General features: G+C 36.1%; 1 protein-coding gene across 1 annotated transcript; it reads left to right on the forward strand.

Annotated features, from left to right (window-relative positions):
* Positions 1-3338: 3338 nt before the first annotated feature.
* On the forward strand, positions 3339-18633 carry LOC131933450 (uncharacterized; the record flags this gene model as incomplete). Its single annotated transcript, XM_059290225.1, is given in 16 exon segments — positions 3339-3533; positions 4940-5233; positions 5400-5520; positions 6480-6676; positions 6846-7024; positions 7375-7546; positions 7656-7747; positions 7855-8074; positions 8403-8557; positions 9635-10055; positions 11165-11305; positions 12097-12231; positions 12451-12544; positions 13250-13337; positions 15077-15599; positions 15787-18633. Coding segments are annotated over 16 exon segments (2979 nt in total). The 3' UTR covers positions 15831-18633.
* Positions 18634-18912: the final 279 nt, after the last annotated feature.

Raw genomic sequence — 18912 nt, forward strand, 5'->3', positions numbered from 1 at the left:
TTATAAAAGACTTTTTTTTTCTTTTTTTTTTTAAAAATTTAAGAATTGAGGTAGGCACGGTGCACGGATCATTATTGAAATAATTAGTCAATCAGTTATAATGTTAAATAATTATAATTTAAATAGAAGTAGCTGTACGTACAGCAGTAGCGTAGCGAGGGGGGGGGGACATATGTCCCCGGGCGCCGACATTAGGGGGCGCCAAAATGGGTTGGAAAAATAAATTGAAAGGTTGAGGGGTGCAAAATCGAAAGTTTGAGGGGGGGGGGGGGGGTGCAAATGGAAATCTCGAGGGGGGGGGGGTGCAAATCGAAAAGTGAAGGGTCGCTACGCCTCTGACGTACAGTTGCAATTTTGACGGAGTTAGAGCTGGGTGCACAGTAGCTTCGGTGCTGCCCTTGTGTCGACGTGTGACGATAGGGGATAGTAAAAGTTAAAATTTATATTTATAATATAGGCCTATATATATATATATATATATATATATATATTTATATATATATATATATATATATATATATATATATATATATATATATATATATATATATATATATATAAGAGAGACGCTGTTATAGTTAATGATTTATTATTTTCGGGCTTGTCTCTTATTAATACTCCCTGCGAGAGTCCTATAGGTCGAATTTACATTTGAATGTTTTTCTAAATTATGACGAAAAAAAAAAGTTGTGTAGGAAAATAAAGCCTACATATTCACGAGGATCAAATGATCGCTTATATATTAGTATTTTTTGTTTCATTAAAAGATTTTTACATTTCCGAATAATTTAAATGCATTTTAATTTAACCTTATGTTTGTTAAAGTATTTTCCTTTATAAGTATAAAATTATGTTAAATTTCGCGTATGGGCGGACCCGAATACCCTCTCCCATTCAACTTGCGTCGACCAGTGTTACTTTCTTCATCTCTCCCAACCCCACAATATTCATCATTCCCTCCCCTTTATTTCTGTCCGTATAGGAGTTTGTTCTATGTAACGGATTTTTTCTACAGTTTATGATATCGGGTGTTATGTGGAACTTTTGTTTTACGAGGCATTCGTTCTACGGTGTACTTTATATTAAAGCATAGGAATATCTACATAACATAGTAGGATATATATATATATATATATTATATTATATATATATATATATATATATATATATATATATATATATATATCATCGTTCCCAGCTATTTGTTTTCCCATTAGTTTATGCATTTAACAATAAAGCCTTAATTATGAATGATGACTAATTTTCGATCTTATTACTTTATTAGGCTTATATTTTGATGTTCTTGTGTTATAATTAATTATACACCTCTACATGCAGATGCAAAGTTCGAAAGATATTGCTCTATTAGAAATGTGACTTTTCAGTTACAAATTTTATTACAAGTAACCACATTCTGTTATGAACGAACGGACAGAATGACATGTAAAACATGAATTGTTCCGTTGTAACGTTTCATTCTCTATTTCAATTCTTTCGACATTCACTCGATATCTAACTTTGGTCTGCCTATACTCCTACTACTACTACTAGGCCCTAAGGCCCTACACCTAAAAATATTGCTAAAACTCACTACTAGGCTTATAGTCTACTCTTGTCCTTCAAACATGGGATCTACACAGAGTAACAGACGGAACAGAGAACTAAATCTAGATGTAGGTCATGAAGTAGTCGATATCAAATATCATCCACTCTCCCGTTCTCACGCAACACAGCACAAGTAGGTGTCGTTCTATACAATGAGCTGTAGTTGGCCCCATCCATTCAGATAGACAAATTAAAAAAATGTAACATACTGACTATTACTGACGAAACAAGACATGATAAGCGTAGGAGTTTATGTAGTAAGATCTACATGCTTTACGATAACCGATACTAATTAGTACGGTATGTCGGCAGTGTAAGTTAGATTTATGCATTAATATGATTAATATGTTTACGTTTTCCCACTTTAAAATATTTTTCATTGTTACTGGTTCAGTGTGAGTGGTTGGCCTACCATATTTGATCAATATTTTAAAAAGCATTCGGTGCATTGCTTCCCTTTCTTATCACTAGATTTACTTAAAGTTTAAAGTACTTATTATTATAATATTATTGCTATTGACTTATTCGACCTACTAGATCTAGATTTAACTTAATAACCAGAGTTTCTTCCAGACATCTCTTCGAGGCTGTCCGCCTGAAGAAGATCTACAGCTCCCCCCCCCCACCGACCGAAAGCAATAGGATTTAGAATCTATTTAGAAAACATACCACCTCTGGAAAATGTTGACCGCCCCCCCCCCCCCCCCAAAAAAAATAAATATCAAGTGCCTCCCCCATCCCCCCCCCCCCAGAGAAAAAAATCTGGAAGAAACACTGTTAATAACCTACCCCATATGACATCCCCCCCCCCCTCTCCCCACCTCGACATCTCATCCAGTAGTAGATCTAGATCTAGTAATCAATAATCAATAGATAGTTGTTAGTTAACAATAGGCCTACTAAAAATTGTGACATCAGTACATAAGGAGCATGCATCCCGCCTCTCCCTGACATTAAAAGCCAGGCTAATACAAAATGTATTCAATAAGACAATTGTAGCACTGTTGATAGTTCTTTAAAGTAGGCCTATCTTAAATTCTTCTGTGGCTGACATTATTGACTTAGTAGACTGTGGACTACCTAGATCTATACTGTGCTTTGTTTTCATCCACTGCATGAATAGTAGTACAATCACTACTACTACTACTTTTAAATTTATGAAGCTACCCAGAGTTTAAGGCACCTCCTGAAGCTCGTCCACATCCCCTCCGAAATGAATTTAAAAAATTAAGAAAAATAATCCGATAGACCTTATAGAAAATATATGGGGGGAGGGGGGGGGGGGCTACTTTAAACAGAGTTGTCCCCACCCCCTGGAATTAATTCAAATCCTCCCACAATCAGTTTCTTTCAGACATTTCTCCAGGATGGGGGGGGGGAAATTGAGTAACAGTGTTTCTTAAAGACTTTTTTCTGTATTTTTTCTATATAAATTCTATTTAGTTTGGGGAGGGGGGCGGGAGACGTGTTAGGGGGGGACCAGATAACACATGTCACCTGTAAACCATTGTCATCTCTCCCACTATATGGGCGTAATTAATTTAATTAGCTTATAAATTGGCACTTTAAAATTTTTCTAACTCTTCCTGATCCTGTTTTGAAAATTTGGCTAAGTTAAGTATCATTTAGGTCTATCCATTATGTAAATAACATTTTTTTTACAGTACAATAGACCTATACCATTACTAATATCCCCCTTTTTTTAAATACACTTTTCAGCTTGTTCATGGTAGGCCATACATGGCTTTCAATCAAATTGAAAAATCACACATGTAAATGTGAGACCTAACCACCACTTACTATGTGTAAATAACACTAGCAGGAAATGGAATTTCATCTTGCACCACCAACAAAGACTCAACTAAAACTGGTTTTCCTTCTTTTACTCCAGTATAGTTGGGTTACCACATTGGAGATCAGTTTGAAGGGTAAGTGGACTTTTAACTTTTTATTACAAGTGTTGGTTACCAGGATGCTGTGGTCAGTTTTTGTAGTTAGGTCAACAGGATGCTCTGGTCAGTTTTTGTAGTTAGGTCACCAGGATGCTCTGGTCAGTTTTTGTAGTTAGGTCACCAGGATGCTCTGGTCAGTTTTTGTAGTTAGGTCACCAGGATGCTGTGGTCAGTTTTTGTAGTTAGGTCAACAGGATGCTGTGGTCAGTTTTTGTAGTTAGGTCACCAGGATGCTGTGGTCAGTTTTTGTAGTTAGGTCAACAGGATGCTCTGGTCAGTTTTTGTAGTTAGGTCACCAGGATGCTCTGGTCAGTTTTTGTAGTTAGGTCACCAGGATGCTGTGGTCAGTTTTTGTAGTTAGGTCAACAGGATGCTGTGGTCAGTTTTTGTAGTTAGGTCACCAGGATGCTGTGGTCAGTTTTTGTAGTTAGGTCACCAGGATGCTGTGGTCAGTTTTTGTAGTTAGGTCACCAGGATGCTCTGGTCAGTTTTTGTAGTTAGGTCACCAGGTTTCTCTGGTCAGTTTTTGTAGTTAGGTCACCAGGATGCTGTGGTCAGTTTTTGTAGTTAGGTCACCAGGTTTCTCTGGTCAGTTTTTGTAGTTAGGTCACCAGGATGCTGTGGTCAGTTTTTGTAGTTAGGTCACCAGGATGCTCTGGTCAGTTTTTGTAGTTAGGTCACCAGGATGCTGTGGTCAGTTTTTGTAGTTAGGTCACCAGGTTTCTCTGGTCAGTTTTTGTAGTTAGGTCACCAGGATGCTGTGGTCAGTTTTTGTAGTTAGGTCACCAGGATGCTCTGGTCAGTTTTTGTAGTTAGGTCACCAGGTTTCTCTGGTCAGTTTTTGTAGTTAGGTCACCAGGATGCTGTGGTCAGTTTTTGTAGTTAGGTCACCAGGATTCTCTGGTCAGTTTTTGTATTTAGGTCACCAGGATTCTCTGGTCAGTTTTTGTAGTTAATTGGTGGTTAAACTGTTAACATCTATAGCAAGACCTACCTTGCAGAAGCCTTTAGGCCTGCTTGGTCTATCTAAAAAATATAAGTTGCGCCTATTATACCTATTTTGGGTCGTTGTATTGCTGCCTTAGTCAGGGGTAGAGTTAGAAATATGATCAAGGTTGTGGTTATAGTCAGGGCTAGGGTAACAAAAAATATGTCTCTAGCCTATGCCTTGCTTGTGATTTTAGAGAAATATTAAAATAATTAATAACACAAGATTCAGTGGAGTGGGTTCAAATAAAAAGCACCAAATTTAAAGTAAAAAATGAAAAAATTCTCCACAGAGAAAAAAAAATGTAGACATAGGTAGTATTTTTTATTTTAATTTTCATTTTAGTTATTCAATTATTTTTATTTAGTGATATTTTTTATTTTATCCCAAACAGAACAATGTGATCAGAGCCGTGCTAAACATGTTCAAATGTTCGCATTAGGGAAACCATTCCAGCTTTGCTGCCTGATGGACCAGGTCAAATGCCAGAAGCTGCCGTCTGGTAGTCAGCTGGAACTAGTTAAAGATGGGGGACACACGGATGACCTCTTGTGGAACATCACAAACCTCGATGAGTGCACGCTTGTATATTCCAACCACAACGCAACAGCTTTGTACTCGGGCCGCTACAAATGCATACAGCGTGGCCAGAAATATCCATTCCAGAGGTTACAGGTCAAAATTTTAGGTATTTTTTTTTTAAACTATCAAACCATTACACATTGTCTCTATAGCTAATGAAATCCTCCATCCAGTTAGTTGTTCAGTGTAATTTATTGATGATAAATCATAGCAGGCCTGTATAAATACTTTAGCAATATTAATTTGGAGATATTTTATCACTTGAATTGCAGATAAGCCAGTCCTGCCTACAAAAGTAATCTTCAAAGCTTCAGAGTTCAATGAAATAAACATTGTTATGCTCAGGGGGTCTCCTGATGAGTTGGATGAATACCAAATTAGTCTTTCACAAGGGTAAGACATTTTATGGACTGCAAATCATTTTTTTTATAACCAGGGTTGTCTACCTCCAAAAATAAGTTATTAGAAACATAACCATATTTTTTCTGTAAAAATATTCTTCTGTCATAACAGTCAAAAGAATAATATTTTCACTTTTTTTTGCACTAATTATCCCAAAGTTTATTAATTAGCCTGATAATTTTAATATGCTATGTTATGCATGGAAGTTTTTTTTTAAAGAATGGTAAAATTTCAATTGGAACCTTTATTCTAGTATGCTACTTCAGTAGCAAAATTGTTTGCTAGAATTTTTATTTTTATACACTACATTAACAGGAAAAAGATAAAGCAACACAATCAAATTAATGGAATGTGATAGCTTTTTTAAACTTAATGATACTTATATAAATAATACTCTCACATAATTTATTATTTCATGACTGCGATCTCCTACTAATTTTTTAATAAAATAAAAAAGATATATAATAATACTTATCCTTGATCAACTTTTAATATAAAAAAAAATGTAATAATAATAAAATTTGATTAACTTGTAATAAAAAAATATATAAAACAATACTAAAACTTGATTGCCACAATACACTTCCACCGTAGCCTTAAACCGGGAATGGGGACGGTGGAGGTCAGGGGTTGTATTACTGAAGACACATTTAAAAGTAAATTTATGTGACATTTGAACTAGTTGATAGCTATACCAGGAAATGAAAGCAGTTACTGATTTATATAATACTATGATAATTTGTGTTACAAAGTTGTAAATGTAAAACCTCATAGGTTGCTGCTTTTAGTATAAACATTAAGTTTAGGCCTTTAAATCCAGTTTTGCTGATTTATGACTTAAGGTTTTGGAGTCAAATTACTGACTTTTTTCCCTATTTCCAACGTAAAATTTAGAATTGAGTTAAATTACTTATAATTTTGCTGTATTCTCACCTGTGCATTATTTTAAGCTTGGCTCCTGTGTATACCAGCAAGATGGACTGCTTGAATGAAAGCATCTGTCAGTGGAACAACAGCGCTCACGCTAACAGAAACAGGAATGTGGCTCACAAAAATTACTCAGTAGCTTTAACTGTTTCTAGACCCTCCATAGAAAACCCCATTCAAACAGTCAAACATGTTTACTCATTCAATCCTATTCAGTTCAGTAAGTACTGATTTTATAATTCTGTTTTGTGATTTTATTTTTTTGTTTCTCCATTACAAGAATTTCAGATGGCTACTGTTTTTATTTTATTTTTTGTTAAACCTTAAATTCTTTTACACATTGACTAATAATTATTCAATAATGATCTGTCTCTTATTTCTGTCATTAGTTGTACCAGAACCTGTCCAAAATGTCCAGCCAGTCAGCATTTCATCAGAGGAAGCCTTTGTTATGTTTGAAGTTCCTGAAACTACTCGCCGCTACATTAACTGGATGAATTTTGACAAACACCCACTGACTTATAAAGTTGTACTCAACAAAACACAAGGCTACCCCCAGTTAGTGGTGGTAAGTTGAGAAAATACTTTGTTCATATTGAATCAATTAGCATACAAATATGTTCAAAATTTCAAAATTGCTTCAAGATACTTATAGATGCTTCCAGGGCCAGATAAATGGTAATATCTTTTCTGTCTTGTACCTCTGAGTATTAAGGGCCCAAAATTCTGACTGGGCTGCAACCAGAGACCCTTTAAATATATTAAATATTTTTGTTGATCACATCTAGTTGAAACAAATCTGAACTAGAATCTTTAGGATATCAAGTGTATAATTTACCTTGCTGTACTTTCACAGTAGACAGTTTGTTTAGTGTTTCTCTTGTAGAAAACTTTGTTTTTTTTTCATTTGATCTACAGACAAAAGTAAAGAAAACAACACAAAGTTTTCGATCACAATCATCACATGACTTTCTTGCAGTGAAGTTTACCAACTTAACAGCATTCACTGAATATACAGTGAGTGTATCTGGATTCAGTGATGGGGGGGAAAGTCCAACTGAAATGATCACATTCACTACAAATAAAACTGGTAGGTTTTTTCAATTAAGTAGACGGCTTCTATTTTATTTTTACATGACAATGCTGATATCATGATCTATTTTTACCATTCATATGTTGGTCTATACTTCTGTCTTCAGCTCCAGCACTGCCGCCTCGTGTCGATGATTTTGGTTTTTCTCGAGTTGATGATGTAAAGAAGAATGCAACAATTCTTGTCCTTATGTGGAAGGTATAACATTTTAAGCAACAAGCACTAAACTTCTTTTTAAAAAAAATGTTTTCAATTCTTAAAATTTGAAAATATAATGAAAACATTTTCTCAACTTTTAATACCAGCCCCTGCCTACAGATTCAAGAGGGGGCAGTAATTTAACATACGATGTCGTGGTCACCTCAGACAGGAACAATATTCCACTGCAAGAGCTGAACTCTGACGGCATGAATGCTGTTGTCCACCTGCCACTCAACCCTCAAGCAATGGTGGTGAGGATTTGGTCGAGGAATGAGGTGGGGAGGTCAGCAAACTACTCCCACATCTGGATACCATCAAACAAAGGTTGTTTTTTTCTTTCATTTTCTTTCCCCCTTGAAAATTGTGTACACATAACCCTCAAATCATGACTATTTTAGGATTATATAATTTTTTTCTCCCTAAATTTATTTACTACCCCCATATGTCCAAGACATCCTACACATGTAGAAACAACCCTTTTAAAAAATAAGATCCAACCTTCATAACTTTCTCCAGCTTTGATGACAAAGTACTTCACAATCTGCACAACTTAAGCAAGATAAACCTCTGTTCAAAAGCTGACACAATATTTGTTACTTAACTGTAGAAATATAGTTAATGTTTTCAACAACTACAAAACTTCCTTCAACAGATTTTACCCAACCCAGAATGGTTGTTACATACAGGTTGGATAAAAAAGTCAATGTACACATCAAAACAGATGGTCAAACAAAGTATGACAAGTTTGCTGTTCTTCATTGCAAAGGCAAGAGGGATAAAATCTACAATGATGTGGATGTTTGCGAGGTCAGAACTGGTTTATTGTCTTCTCACATATCCTTTTAAAAGCTAAAATACAGTTGGCTGTTCTTCTTGAACTATCCTTGTGAAAGTTATACATGGTTGATTATTCTATTCTGAACTATTGGTGTAAAAAAAATTATACATATTTTTAGCGCAATTTCCATACTGGAATTGCGATTATTAATTCGTCATTTCTGGATGTGTGTCCGCAGTTTTACCGCAGCTTTAAGTCGTACCTCCTCCTCAACGAAGCAATATCGAGGACTAGTTCCAAAGCAAATATGTTAAGCAAGTTCCGAGGATGATTGTGGGCCAAAAAAATTCCCAGAATTCCTTCCAGGATTTACTGGAAAAGCCAAAAAACCTCGAAAAAATGCAGTTTTTGGTCCAAATCTCAGCAACCAGACCACTTAGCGACTTGAAACATTTACCAATCGATTCGTTCCATAATTTAGAACAATATTGCCGAAGAAAGTTTTCAAAAATATCCTTTCGTTTGGTCACAAAATTTTTTTAAAAATTACATTATACATAATACATACATACAACTAAATACCCCCTACATGTCCGCAAATTTTTTAAAATCTCGTTAATAAATATTTTTTCTATTTTGTTTTGAATTATTAAAACTACTTGTGTTGCATTATTTATTTGCTGAATATATGATTTATCTCGATTTAAAATTGTTATGGATAACATAAGGAAATTGCGCTTAAATTGTCACTAGACTTTTTATTAACTTGTTTTTCTTTAGAAATATCCTTTTTAAAACATGGTTGTTTTTTTTAACTATCTTTGTGAAAGTTCATACATAGTTTGTTAACAAGTGTATTCTACATAAGTTTTCTCTCGTTTTTATGAACATCTTAAGACTCATTTATTACTGTAATGATCCCCCCTCCCCACTTGGTATAAACGGTACTTCACTAGAGGTTTTTTATTTACTGTTACACTTTATCTATACTTTGTTTATATGTAGTCTGTTTACATTATTTACTCCAATGCTTTACAATCACTGTGTAACATTTTTTGACCTTTTTTCTGCCTAAAAATACATGTAATAAAATTTTTTGATCCAAGGATTATCCTCGGCTAGTCATGTTAGAGCCTGATGCTGCTGATGCTGCTGATGCTGCTGATGCTGCTGGTGTGGTGGGGGTGGAGATCCCCCTGGGTCTACCCCTAAGTGCTGCTACAGAACAAAGCGAGATGACCTGTGGCTACACCACTCAGGTGAAATACTTTGAATTTGGGAACATGAGCCAGACCCTAACTGACCACAAAGATGCTACTGCTTACGTCAGCCTCACTGGTCAGTGGACTGACCAAGGCTCATGCAGTGGTCACTCTGTGGATGCAATTTCCAGTTTGACGAAGCCGCTGCCAGATTCTTCCTCTCTTCCTGAGGTACCAGTCTATGAGAAGTTTTTCATCGCTGTTCAAGAAAATGGAAAATGGATGGGGTTTCATTCTGCTGAATGTTATTACGATAGTTCAATAAGTAAGTTAAACACTGATTTCCATTGTTAATACAATAGTCCAAAACCAGTAATTTTAATTCAAGTCTAGTGAAAAAATAAGTATAGTTCCCTTTTCAAACCAGACAGTCTATGGGGTAAGGGAAGTAGACCTCTGTATATGAAGGGATAGTTTGGTCAACACTATGCCCAGCCGTCTTTACTTTCCCTAATGTGAGTTAGGTACCCATCAGAGCTGGGTAGACTCTGGGACATTCTATTGACTTGAAGCCAGATTCAAATTCAAGACTTTTGGGTTAGCTGTCTAGCGCTCTACCTTTAGCAAACAACACCAATGTTTAACTTTTTCTCTCTTAAAACTATTTACTGACTGCTTAAACTTTTCAACTTTGTATTTAGTTCTTTAATCTAAACTTTTCAACTTTGTATTTAGTCCTTTAATTTAACTTCACCATGATTGGTCCTAGTCCAGAGCTGAAGATCAATGTTATTTATCACATACATCGTCTGCTTTGTCATTAACAAAACCCAGTGGAAAAAAGGTCATTTACTTATCAAATCATGCATTTTTGTCCTTTCTATTTTTTCCATTTTTTGTCAATCTGTAATTTTCATGTCTTTTTATAAAATTTACCATGCTAGGTGTCTTTGTCTCCCTCTTTTTCTTGAACCTTGTGGACACCATGTTATGCCTTGTGGGCACCATGTTATACCTTGTGGGCACCATGTTATACCTTGTGGGCACCATGTTACACCTTGTGGGCACCATGTTATACCTTATGGGCACCATGTTATACCTTATGGGCACCATGTTATACCTTATGGGCACCATGTTATACCTTGTGGGCACCATGTTATGCCTTGTGGACACCATGTTATACCTTGTGGGCACCATGTTATATCTTGTGGGCACCATGTTATACCTTGTGGGCACCATGTTATACCTTGTGGGCACCATGTTATACCTTGTGGGCACCATGTTATACCTTGTGGGCACCATGTTATACCTTGTGGGCACCATGTTATGCCTTGTCTAAATAATTCATGTAACTGATTTCCTCAACATGTCCTCTATCTTCACCTTTGTTACCTACACACGTAGCTTACATTATTTTTAAATCCATTACACCAGCGGAGTCCGCAGTGATCACAAGCCAACCTGACAACATCCTGGTGAGGTTCAAGCAGGAATGTGACCAGGAGACTCCCAAACAATTCCTGGTCAGTTATTTTGAACTGTACTCATGCGCTGATGAAGATTGCAAAAATAACAGTAAGTCTCATTGAAAATTTTAGTTCACATCTAAATAGAAAGTCTAGAGTGATGTCTAGGCTCATTATGTATAGTTGTAACAGGAATTCTTATTACAAAGCAGAGTTTATATTATAAGGGAAGGTCTTGTTACTCATGTAAAAGCATTCTATATTTGAATTCATAGGTCTTTAAATAATATTTTGTGCAAGTTTATAAAGTATTTTATTCGTGGATGTTTATAAAGTCTGTCAAATGCCTATCACAGAACCCTGTGATGGAGGGACAGGAGGTCTTTTGTGCACAACAGCTGATTGTTTCATTTTTTTCATTTTATCCCAGTTTTCAGCTGCTTTAAATAATTCTGCACTGGACATTCCAGTCCATTCTCTGATGTTCATGCCTTCTTTGCCATCTTCATCCACCCCCCCCCCCCCCCCCCCCCCCCCCCCCGGCTAGGCTTATCCAAGGTCATATAATCGCTTCATGTATTGTCCAGAGAAGCAGCTAAACTCTACTTCTTCTACCATCTTAAAGGGCATATTGGTTTACTGATTGTAGTATTGGTAGCAGCCATATGTCTCATTTTAGCTACTTTTCTATGTCTGTAAATACCTTGATGTAACTTTGACTAGAGTTGTGATGAGTGTTTGATTTAAAAAAGTACAATTTGATGAAATTAAGCAAAACAAATAATGTTATTTGTAGCTTTAGCAAAAATCTGATAACTATAAATATATTATTGCTATATACGTATCTCTTTATTATAATTATAGAAGTATCTGATACATGTATAACTTTGTAAACTTCAGTGGTGATGGTCAGCAGAGTGAAAAACAACATTTTTAACGCCAATGAACTGAGGTTGCCTCCTGACGCCAAATTTGTTTCTGTGAAATCCTACAGATCTGATGGTTATTTCATCTCCGACCCATCGGTTTTTGCAGGTACATTATCTCTGGCAACTTTACTGAAAAATTGCTTTTCTTTTGTTGATTTAGTTTTGGAATATTGAAAAGCGTTTTTTTATAAAAGTGATAAAACTAGAATATTGAAAGGCGTTATTTATAAAAGTGATAAAACTATTTAAAGCTTTTCCATAATTCTTGTTTTATGTTTACAAAAAAGTCTGATCATAGCTTGATGTTGATTGTGATGTTTTTCAGTTGCACCAAGATTTGGGTCAGACAGTACCTCAGAGCATTTCTTGCCCATTTTGCTGTCAATTGGTCTAGTTGCAATATTTCTGGGACTATTCATGTAAGTCAATAAAATGTTTAAAAAACTATAGTTTTAAAACTGACATGGTCGATTCCAGGTAAGTAATAACAGTAATACATAATTTATGTGTCATAATATTTGTGCTCTGAGAGTCCAACAGCAGCCACAGTAGGGCATTTGAAAGGCAAGCAACCACAGGTATTGAAATTTTTAAAAGGCCATTTATCACCAGGCTGTTAACTATCAATAACTTTAGTGTATGAAGGTTGTATGTTCATATCCAATGACCACAGGGTATGAAGATAATAAAGATAAGTGACCACAGGACATGAAGATAATAAAGATAAGTGACCACAGGACATGAAGATAAATAGGCTCTATGTCCACAGAATAAATGCCAATGATAGTGTATGTACTGTGGGTCTAAAAACTGTCTAGTGTGTGTAGGTCAAGGGTCACATTGTTCTTTCCATCTGGTGATCTGTAGTGTAGAAAGTAGGCCTACTAATTAACTTACTGTAGAAAGGACTAATTAAACTAGCAAGGACTAATTAAACCACATTAAACATGAAACAGGAGCACTAGTAAATAAATATGACTCGAGACAATATAGTAGTAACATTAACAAATGTTACAATTATTTTAATTCTCTAAAGATTCTTGAACAGAAACCTTAGGATATTTAACATTTTCTGAATTTCACTATTGGATACTTAGATACAGTTTCTATTTTTTTTATTTCAGCTTCGTTTTCTACAAATGCAAGAAACGAAAACAGCATTTCCAGAGTATACACGACTCATCTATACCAATACTGGGCGATTCACATATGGTAAATCATTACTTACAACAATGATGCTGTTCAATCACATACACTCATTATAATGTGGTTCATACAGATATGGTGCTGAAATATTTCATTAAATTCAGCCATATTAACCCTTGAGTGTACGTGTGGTTAAATGGTAGAGCGTATGGCTGCTAGATAAAGGTCGTGAGTTTGGATCACAGTTCAGAGACATGATTATATTATGTCCCTGTGTCCATTCAGCTTTGACTGGTACCAGACTTACATTGGGGAAAGTAAAAGTGGCTGGGCAGAGTGCCTTCATCCCTTTATGTTGAGGTCAAGAAACATGAACTCTACTTCATCTGCACGATGGATCACTCGTTCTTAAGAGAAATCTTTTACTAACCCTCACTGTACTTACAAGCCTTGGTGTGTGTCAAGGGTAGAATCCACTAATAAATATTTTTGTTGAGGAAAAATGGAAACAGTATACACTAAGCTACAGCTGAATATAGACAAGCATTGCAAAATGTGTCTGTTATGGTAGTTTTAGAACACTTCCACAAATACATCATAATCACTGGTATGCTTAAGGGTAGTCCATTAATGACTTCCCTTATCTAGTGGAGGGGCTTTTATTCACTTTAGTTAGGGTGAGTTATGTGAGGGATGGGGAGGATGGAAACACAGAGCCTTTTTTGCGGAACTGGCTTTATGTGGATGAGGGCATACATCTGTTCTGTTTTTTCAAATTGTTTGTATGTGGTGTTCAATGTTCTACAGTTACGCATGTTTTTACTGGAAATAACTTGCATTTGAAAGCTTTGACCTCTTCTTTTTCTTTGCTGTGATAATCTGCCATGTAATCCTTATCTTTGCTGTGATAATATGCCATGTATTCTGCCAGCTCTCTCATCTGTTTGTACTTTAACCACAAAAATCTTTAAAGATGGCAGAAGCATCCAAATAGCTCTGTCATTGTTCAGCATATTGTTTTGAAAGGCCAATGTCAGATGTTTCTTCATCTTGATACCATACCTGTCTGGTTTGGTATTGTACAAAAAAGCACCTAACACAGAATGTGGCATGTCGTTCACCAATGGTGATGGTAATCCTGGTAGCAAAGTGTCAATATTGTGATATTATGACCACCGTCCTTCAATGGCCTAAATGTTTCTGACAGTTCAGATGGTAGAAGTCCAAAACAACTAGAATAGCATTCCTTTCCTTAATAGATCTTTTATCAGTGCCATGCTGAAGGTGAAATGTGTCTAAGTTTAATTTATTGTTGTTTTTGTCACTTGGTGTTTTCCATCTTTGATGTAGGTACTAGGGGTACTAATTTTAACTGCCCCACGATATATGTCCTATGTCATTGTGTTCTTTTTGTGCCCATACAGTTCTGGGTAGATGAGGCATATACCAAGGCCCAACACTCATGGCCAAATAGTAGGCTATACCTAGGGCAGACACTGAAATTCAAAATGGGTGAATCACACCCACCAGTAGGCTTAAGTGAAGGTTAACATACAGATATGTCACTAAACAGTTTAATGCAGTCACAAGAGAAGCAGTATTTTACCATCAAAAGCACACATCTTTCAATAAGTTCGACATTTTGATAAGCATTTGATAATTTTATCAAGTAACGTAGTCTATTTTTATCACATTGTTGCCTTAAAATATTGTGTGCTGCCGCTTTGGCTAAAATATTGTACTTCATAAAACTGATAAAAGTTTTTTATTCATTATCTTAATGCTTCTTCTGGAATTTCCACTAGGACCCAGAAGCTATCTGTAGCATTCCTGCAGAGGAAACAAACCAGGTGAACTTTGTTGACAGTACAAGTTTTTTGACCAAACACTTCAAATTGACCAGAAATGGAAATACAAGTTTGCGTCAATTGAATGCTACCAAAGCATTCAGGTGTGTAGGAGACAGTGGGTTCGGATCCGAAGGTATTCAAAACCTCCACACAAGTGGTAACACCAGTGAGTCTCCTTCTACTCCTGAAACAGACACCACAGGTGTGGATTCCTTGTCATCTACAGACACCCCTGAAACAGACACCCCTGAAACTGACACCACTCGTGTGGATGTCTCTTCAACTAGCGACACCCCTGAAACAGATACCACTGGTCTGGATGTCTCTTTAACTAGCAACGCCCCTGAAACAGACACCACTGGTGAAGACCACTCGTCACCTAGTAACGCCCCTGAAACAGACAACACTGGTGAAGACAACGTGGATATGTATGGTTGTCACGGTTTGACCCGTGTACCATATGTGGACAAAAACTCTAGTTAGTAGTTTGTTTATGATTCTAAAGTTGAAAGTATAACTCAAATCTAGTTACTTCTATTTAGTTTGCCTGTTTGTTTATGATTCTAAAATTGAAATTATTACTCAGACCTAATTACTTCTGTCCTCTGAACAAACTCTTGCATTCTGACATTTAAATGTTCACACTTTTCTTTAAATTACAACAGAGAATCAGCCACTAAGTTACAACAGAGAAACAGCCACTTCATGAAGTTACAACAGAGAAACAGCCACTTCATGAAGTTACAACAGAGAAACAGCCACTTCATGAAGTTACAACAGAGGAACAGCCACTGGATGAAGTTACATCAGAGAAACAGCCACTTCATGAAGTTACAACAGAGAAACAGCCACTTCATGAAGTTACAACAGAGAATCAGCCACTTCATGAAGTTACAACAGAGAAACAGCCACTTCATGAAGTTACAACAGAGAAACAGCCACTTCATGAAGATACAACAGAGGAACAGCCACTGGATGAAGTTACATCAGAGAAGCCACTTCATGAAGATACAACTTTTCAGAAAAACAACCCATTTATCAATCAACCATAATTAACCCATTTATCAAGCAACCAGTTGTAAGCACCAACCCCATGACACAATTCCCACCATCTAGTCCAACCAACCAACCAGTTAGAACTACTTATGACAGGTTGGGTGACCATTGCTAGAGATTTACTTATGATGGTTCCCAGAAAACTGCAAAACTGGGCAAACAGAAAAATGTGCAAATACCAACAAGCTATACTTATACACTTAATTTTTGTCATATTTGGTATATAAATGTTTTATTATGAAACAATGTACATGAAGTCATTCTTTGCCAATTTGTGTGCAGTTTTTTATTGCGTAGTTTTCCTTTGTGCATTTTTCTGGTCACCACTTTGACAGGTTGTCTGACCATTACTACCCTGTTCACCACTTCTGACCATTACTACCCTGGTCACCACTTCTGACCATTACTACCCTGGTCACCACTTCTGACCATTACTACCCTGGTCACCACTTCTGATCATTACTCCCTGGTCACCACTTCTGACCATTACAACCTTGGTCACCACTTCTGACCATTACTACCCTGGTCACCACTTCTGACCATTACTACCCTGGTCACCACTTCTGACCATCACTACCCTGGTCACCACTTCTGACCATTACTACCCTGGTCACCACTTCTGACCATTACTACCCCGGTCACCACTTCTGACCATCACTATCCTGGTCACCACTTCTGACCATCACTACCCTGGTCACCACTTCTGACCATCACTACCCTGGTCACCACTTCTGACCATCACTATCCTGGTCACCACTTCTGACCATTACTCCCTGGTCACCACTTCTGACCATTACTACCCTGGTCACCACTTCTGACCATTACTACCTGGTCACCACTTCTGACCATTACTACCCTGGTCACCACTTCTGACCATTACTACCCTGGTCACCACTTCTGACCATTACTACCCTGGTCACCACTTCTAACTTCTGACCATTACTACCTGGTCACCACTTCTGACCATTACTACCCTGGTCACCACTTCTGACCATTACTACCCTGGTCACCACTTCTAACTTCTGACCATTACTATCCAGCAGAAAAAAAATATGTTTGAAGATGCTCATAAAAAATTGTAGTAGGGTATTTTGTCTTTCACTTCAGTTTTTTAGTGGGGTCACGGCAATCCATTCTTAGTTTCTTGCTTTTACATTTACCGTGACACTACTGAACAACTTATACTCATGTAACTCATTTTGTTTTAAATTTTACACCTGAGTCAGACAGCCCAATTATTTTACAATGTGGCATATCACTGGTAATAAAAAACTATGGTACAGACCCATAAAGTTTTTAATTCGGATTTCCAAAGTAAACAACATTTTCTTTTTTTTTCTTATAAAATGCATTTTAACGTGTGCAATGTGAAAATCGTGTGCAAAATGAACCTTTTGTATCTGTAATAATTAATGTCATTAATTTATTTACAATTTAGTTTGTAAAGTATTTTGTGCCTTCTTCCATCAGTTGGAAATAGTTTATTTAGTGGAATTGATCTGAAATTTTATACAATGAACTAAGTCTAACGTAGGTGACTTATCTTCTATAAGCTTTTGGATAAAGGTCTGATATTAGGGAATAACTAGTTGAATTAAGCTTATTATTTATTACTATTTATTCTCGATTTGTTATGAAAATTATCCAATTTAATTTTTTTAATAGACATTTTTAAAAATCAATACATATAGAAATAATTTTTTTAATGGTAAAAGATCTTGTTTTTGTTATATAAAGTAGAAACCCTTAAAGAAATTAAAGAAATCCACATGAGAAACTATTTTTCTATTATAATGTCTATGTTAAGCTCTTTAGACACTAAACACTAGACTAATCTTGGGGGTAATGTATCAAGACGTCATGTGTGTTTACAAAAGGTAATTGCCTGCATCATTTAGTACTGCATTTATTTACTAGTATTATTTAGTCTATAAAACATGTTTTGAACTTTTATTTAACTTTGGGTGTATTCATCTTTACAATGCTATGCATTCACTGTAATGATATTCCTTACTCAATCATCTTGTAAATATATTTGCTTTATACCAACTCATATACAATGACATTCTTTACATTTGCTTTTTGTCAGGCCATAAGAGATTGTTTTTTATTGTTTCTAGTCTATGCTCACAGTTTTTGTTTTTACCTTCAGAATTATTGTGACCCTAGTTGATCTAAAGAGCTGCCCACATTTTTGTATAATTTGCGATTTAAAATTGTATCAACCAAACAAGTTGAATAATTTAATTCGCTTATGTGACCCTATCATTTGAGATTTTAAATTTCATCAACATAAGATTCCAAACGTTTCGTAATTTAATTCATATATGTGGCATTTCACAGGAATTACTTCATCATCATCACCATCATCACCATCATCATCACCATCATCATCATCAACACCATTACCATCATCATCATCATCAACACCATTACCATCATCATCATCATCAACACCATTACCATCATCATCAACACCACCATCATCATCATCACCATCATCATCAACACCACCATCATCATCATCATCATCATCATCATCATCACCATCATCATCATCAACACCATTACCATCATCATCATCATCAACACCATTACCATCATCATCATCATCAACACCATTACCATCATCATCAACACCACCATCATCATCATCACCATCATCATCAACACCACCATCATCATCATCATCATCATCATCATCATCACCATCATCATCATCATCATCATTTCCC

The sequence above is a fragment of the Physella acuta genome, unplaced genomic scaffold, assembly GCF_028476545.2.
Source record: "Physella acuta isolate Inbredline_101_S28 unplaced genomic scaffold, ASM2847654v3 ptg002512l, whole genome shotgun sequence".
NCBI classification, from domain to species: Eukaryota; Metazoa; Mollusca; class Gastropoda; family Physidae; genus Physella; species Physella acuta.